The 6,000-nt window shown below is 42.5% G+C and overlaps 1 protein-coding gene across 6 annotated transcripts in view; it reads right to left on the reverse strand.

Moving 5' to 3' along the window:
- The window catches only part of TRDMT1 (tRNA aspartic acid methyltransferase 1), a 30,008-nt gene extending 24,283 nt beyond the window's left edge, over nt 1-5,725 (reverse strand). Inside the window, exon 1 of one of the 6 annotated variants that reach the window (XR_015708476.1) lies at nt 5,457-5,725. Coding sequence is in view for 4 of the 6 variants with exons in the window: in XM_087775929.1 (XP_087632055.1) it covers nt 5,457-5,520 (64 nt within the window). In the remaining 2 variants the exon portion in view is untranslated. The remainder of the gene's footprint in view (nt 1-5,456) is intronic. The other 5 variants (XM_087775929.1, XM_087775924.1, XM_087775916.1 and 2 more) reach the window with 5 other exon arrangements.
- Nucleotides 5,726-6,000: the final 275 nt, after the last annotated feature.

A 6,000-nucleotide genomic window follows, 5' to 3' on the forward strand; every position in this document is an offset into this window, starting at 1 on the left:
CTTGTGATTTGGAAAAAACAAACCCAAAGGGTGTCATCCTCAAACCTTGAAAATAAAATTTCTGACCTTACAATATCTGTCCTTTTCCTCTTCAGAATCGATTCCTTTGTCATGTGTTTCTAGCAGACCTTAAAATTAACATAGATCTGTTTATATTCACCACTGTACTTTTGTAATAGAATCATCAATGTCATCAGAGCACATGAAATACACGGTGTTACACCAAGGGCAGAGCCTGGCGGATCTCAGCATATTGGAAAATCAGAGCCACAACAATTATCTATTCTAACAGGTATATAAAAACAGATGGAAAAGGGAAGATTAGTCACTTGTTTTGTCAGTCCTGTTTCCTTTTAAAACAGGGAGCAAAGATTTCATCTCTGAGTTGTCAGCTCTTGGCTGAAATGATTAGGCTGAACTGCCCATGGCTACTGTCGACAGGACCATCGGTAAACTTGATACTTGCTTCTTGCAGGATACTTAGCAACTTTTTTCACTGCTCTATTTGTACAGGATTTGTTCACGTTCAGCCATATAAACAATGTAAATTTACATCATAGCACAACTGGCACCATCCTGTGCTACAAAGGGCTATATTTTCGAGAAGCATTACATCAAAATGAGTTTAGGTGTAAAAACTTGTTCAAACCGGCAATATTTTTGTTTTGCATTGTGCTGAAACCTAAAACTGCTTGCAAGTTTTGTCTCCTTTGCCTCTCCTCCTGAGATAGCTATGCTCAGTTTATTATGCTATGCAATTCACAGAGATAATCAAATAAAATGAATAAACACAGATGTCAGAGTACAAGAGACTCAAATTTGTACTCTGTAAAACTGAAATATGACAATTGCAGAGAAAAAATATCACCAACTTTATCACTGCAAAATTATGGTATTTTTTAAAAGATGTCCTTTCATGTTTTATGCACGGAGACTTTTTTCAGTGACCTGGCAGATTACAAACGCTTGTGGCAGAAACCTGGAACTCATTTTTCATGGGAAAACTGCCTAAATTAATAAGCAAGTTTAAGTTTGTTTTGGTTGGGAATGAGGAAGAGCAGGCTGTTTGTTTGCTTGATGGAAAGTTTCTAAGGAAATGAATTTGTAGCCATATATTTTCTAAAAATAAAACACTGTATTTTTCACTGCAGAAACTCTGCACTTTATATATAATGAATACATTCACACACACATGTGTGTGTGTATATATATATAAAAAGTATCATAGGTTTAGACATATACATTCTAAACATCAACCTTTATAAATCTCGCAAAGTTTGGAGCACAGGGTGGGAAGAAGAAATGCACTCCCATCTCTTAGTTGCCCCAATCTTCCAAGGGTGTGAATATGAACAGACTCACTGACTCCTGACCTTAAACAAGCTCAACTTGCTAAATTACACCTTTTGCATGTCTTTGCTCAAACTTAAAATACTATTGTAAAGCATTCAAAATCTAAAACTAGAAATTCTGCATATGTTGAATTATCTACAGCTCAAGTATCAACACAGAGCTAGACAACACCCAAGATTTTTCTTTTTCAGCTTTGGACTGAAATCTAAATTCAGGAACAGCCTTCTTTTAGCTGTCAAAAAGAACCTGATTCAACTATGTAACTATGTACTAGTAACTTCTACATACTGTTAATAGAGAAACATTTCTAAGAGCGTAAACTTCTGTGAATTTATTAAAATTCAATTATTTCTTACTGCAGGCAAGGACAATCTCAAAACCAATTGCATACTACTTGGTGCCAAATGCATGCTGCTTTAACGACAGCTGCCAAAACAATGAACATCCTCATCCTGCAAGCTCAAGTATATGCCATCCTCAAACTAAGTTTATGAAAGATCACAGCCAAAAAGGGCTTCAAGGCAGGAAAGGCAGTGTCAGACTTCCTGGAAAATACCTATTTGCCAATTGAAAACACTGGCAGTTTCACAGAAAAGTAGAAAGTCGGACCAGCTCTGCTAAACATAACTGGCCACAAAACTGGCTACATAACACGGCCAGCAACCAGCACGGAGCCAGAACTTGCCAGAGCTGCAGAATCCCTTTTGTAGCACAAGTAGCTTTCCTGGAGCACTGCCACTGAAGTATTCCACGCTCTCTCTCTTCTCTACATGTTCCTATTATTTTTCTTGGCTGCATAGATTCACTAGAAACCATACCAAGAAAATAAAGTATTATACATAATCTTCATCTCTCATGTACCTGGTTTATGAAAGCACTGGTAAAATGGAGGGCTTTCTTTCAAGCTTCATATTTATATGGAAAAAAACCCCTTCTAATATTTCCATACTTGATTTAAATGGAAGATGCCAAACAACCTGCCATTTGATAAATGATATCCAAAAAATTGTATTGGAGACATTTTCAAATAGCATGGTTTCATGTACACATATAGGCCTGAAACATATAAGAAACCCTATTATTAAAGTACTCACAGAGGTACATTCACTTTTTTCTGTTCGATTTCCACATAAAAGCAAACACTTAAATCCCCCTTGACTTTACTTTGTTCCTTTATAAACCGTATAAGAAAACTGAATCCAGATGTCTACAAGACTTAAAAAGAGAAAACAGCAGAAAGGATCAAAATGCCTGACTATATCAGTATTCCTGAATGCAATACAATTCATCAAAACCAGTTTTATATAATGACCTGTCATTAAATACTTAATTCAGTGTAAATTGCATAGAACCCTTTTTATTCAAATTGCCTGATTATTAGTTTTAACAACACTCAAAACAAGATTTTCATCTACAAGTGTACGGTTTGGACTTTTTCCAAGACAACACAACACCTATGGGCTGAGTTCTCATATGCTTCCCAGAAAAATAAGCAGCCAGATCTGAAAACAAGTTATACCAACTGTAATGCAAATAGCATTGTATCTATCCACTTTGCAAATTTCAATTGGTATTTAACCATTTAGTACTATCTCGGGTCATTTACACAAATAATAATTTAAGTCTCCTCTTATACACAGTTCCTTCATCTGCTTTGGCTGGTACCACTACAAAAGAATCTCAGTCTCACAATTCATACTTATTGCAATTTCTTCAGTCAAATGTAAGCCCAGAAGAACAGAAATTACAACATCCACTGACACTGATGTGGTTGTGTTTAGCAAGTTCAGAAACAGTAAGCTTAGAAATAAATTTACCCTTTCAGGAAATAATACAAGGGTTTGGGTTAATTCCTTCACCTTCCAAACTACACAATACATAAAGGTGACACATGATCTCAAGCCTTCATATAGAATCATAGAATTGTTAAGGTTGGAAAAGACCCTTAAGATCATCGAGTCCAACCATTAACCTAGCACTGCCAAGCCCACCACTAAACCACATCCCTAAGCACCACATCTACCCAGGTTTTAAATACCTCCAGGGATGGGGACTCAACCACTTCCCTGGGGCAGTAACTATCCACTGGGGCATCACTTGATCAGGCTATCTTTTGCATACAAGCTTACAGTATTCTGATAATCTTCTAAGGCTGCATTCTCAATATTCCCATCCTTTTAAGTATTTTTTGTGTTGTAAATGACGCTTTCTTAGGTGGCCATCCACAGGATATCACATCTGGCATTAGAATTTATTAACTATTGCAGCACATTACCAAACATCTACAAGACATCTATTATTATGTTAAGAACATAGCTAGATAATATTCAGTACAGATTTCCTACATACATACACACACCAACACATGACAAACAGCTGACTGAAGGACCATGGTGTAGGCTAAGTTTCAGGAACCAGTCCACTTTCCATGGAAATACGGAAATTGTCTATAACACATAGATAGTTCCCCATTACTTCCAAAACAAGACTACTAGAAAAGCAGAGTGTTACCATTACAGCTATATACAATGTATAACACCCTCTTTTCATTCCACAAAAACTCCAAAACCTGCAGTTCCATACAAAGATATATTTTGCTCTTAATATTCTAAGAACGTCTCTGGAAACAAGGAAAACGTAGCCTTACAACAGGTGGTTAGGATTATTTACAACAACAATGTAGGCACCTATTTTGGTATGTTGCGTATTTTTATATATTATAAACATATAAAACATATATACACATTCAAGAAAAAATTAGAAAAAATGCTGCACTGCCAATTGTGAGTATGTTTTAAGCAAATAAATGATGCTAAATGGATTCTACTCTGTAAGCATAACCTTTTAATGTTACACCCCTCCCTGGAAAAATAACAAGACAAGGTGAGTTTTCACCTGAAGTTTTTATGACAATGCTCTCTGTTGTAGAGTACAATAGAAGGGCTGCTAATGCTTATGAAGACTGAAGTATTTGAAGGATTGTAGGTGCAATTAAAATTATTACGGTGATTCTCGTAAATTATACAAATGTGCCTTGAAACCTGGACTTCAAAGTAACAAGGCCCAGGGTACTTTACAAAGGAAATCAATAGCCCTGGCTCAATTTTTTATTTGGGAAAGTCAAGTCACAGAGAGTCTACAGGACTTGTGGAAGGTCACCCAGGCCATGCTTTAACAATTCAGCAAACTGAGCTCCAGCGTTCCTTCTACCAGACCAAAAGCTCACCTGAGCACATAGTCTAGCATGAACTCACTATACCAGTCCAAATTCCATATTCAGTTTTCATATTTATAAAATGTTATACCAACCTCATACTGGATCATGTATCAGCTATTTATCTAACTACATGCCATGAAAACCAAGTCTATGTGCATGCTTACAGGATACCCTGGCTAATTTGATCACGTATCATCCCGTGCGTCTCCATGATCCCGATCCCATTTGCAGCAGGGGTGCATCAGTAGAAGACAGAGCATGTGTTAATGAACACAAAATCACTGCTTCTCAGGAGCAGCTGCCTGGGCTGAAGAAGGAGCATGGATCCCTAATTTCCATCCCAGTGTGCTCCTGGGTACCTGGTGCCACCCGGCAGGCCATGAATGCTTTTGGGCACCGCTCAGTTTACAGCCATAGACCCCTAATGCAAACACATCACTAGCCAAAACCCAGCTACCAATTCCCTTTACGACTCGTCCCCACGCAGCCCCTGACAGCAGGCCGGTGAGACAGCACCAACCCCAGCGCCATAAGGTCACTTTCCTGCCCCTGCAGAGGGGGAGGTTGTGCCTCCGGGGCTTGGGATGAGGGCACTAGGCCGGCCTCCCACCCCACAGCTTCCTTCCGCACGGAGTTTGTGCAAGACGGCGGTGGCAGGCGACACGCCGGGCTGGGGAAGGGGCTGCGGCAGCCGAGGGGCCATCTTAGCCTGCCCCATCGAGAAGATGGCGCCCCCCACAGCCCCCCCCTCATGGGTCGGGGTCCCATCGAGAAGATGGCGCCCTGGGGGGTGAGGGTGGGTGAGGAGGCGGGCGGGGGAGCGCACAGCGGGGCTGCGGCGGCAGCGAGCACCGAGGGACGCGCCGGCGGCGGCCGCTCCCGGTACCTTTCAGGGCCTGGTGCATCCCCCCGATGCCACTGTAGAGCTCCAGCACCCGCAGCGGCGCCATTCTCCGGCGCCCGGCCCGGCCCTCCCGGCGGCCTCTTCGAGCGCCGCCCGCCCGTTCCGCCGCTCTTTCGTTCCCACCTGCCCGCCCTCCTCCGTCCTCCTCAGGGCCGCCGACTCCCTGCCAACCCCCACCCGCTGCGAAGCGCCGGAGCAGCGGCTTAATTTGGCATTGCTAGTTGCTCGTTAAACCCGAAAGTGAGCTTAGGCCCGGAGGATGGAACGGCCCCCGGCTTAGCTGGTCCTGCTGCCCCCCGAGGTGGCCGTGGGGCTGGTGCTGGCGCACAGCTCTACCATCTGCGCCCTCCTGGGAGCGAGGGATCAGCAGAAAGGCCCGCTGCCCACCATGAATCCCTTTGGGGTCAACGTCTCCTCCTGGCCGAGGGCTCCTCACAGGGGCAGCGATGAAACCCCCAGCCCCATTGCCGTTCCTCAGGCCCTGCGCCACCAACGGGCTGTCCAGCGCCTGCTGGGAGGTGGAGGC

The sequence above is a fragment of the Nipponia nippon genome, unplaced genomic scaffold (genome assembly GCF_047370975.1).
Source record: "Nipponia nippon isolate SJK-2023a ecotype South Korea unplaced genomic scaffold, ASM4737097v1 scaffold_1, whole genome shotgun sequence".
NCBI lineage: Eukaryota > Metazoa > Chordata > Aves > Pelecaniformes > Threskiornithidae > Nipponia > Nipponia nippon.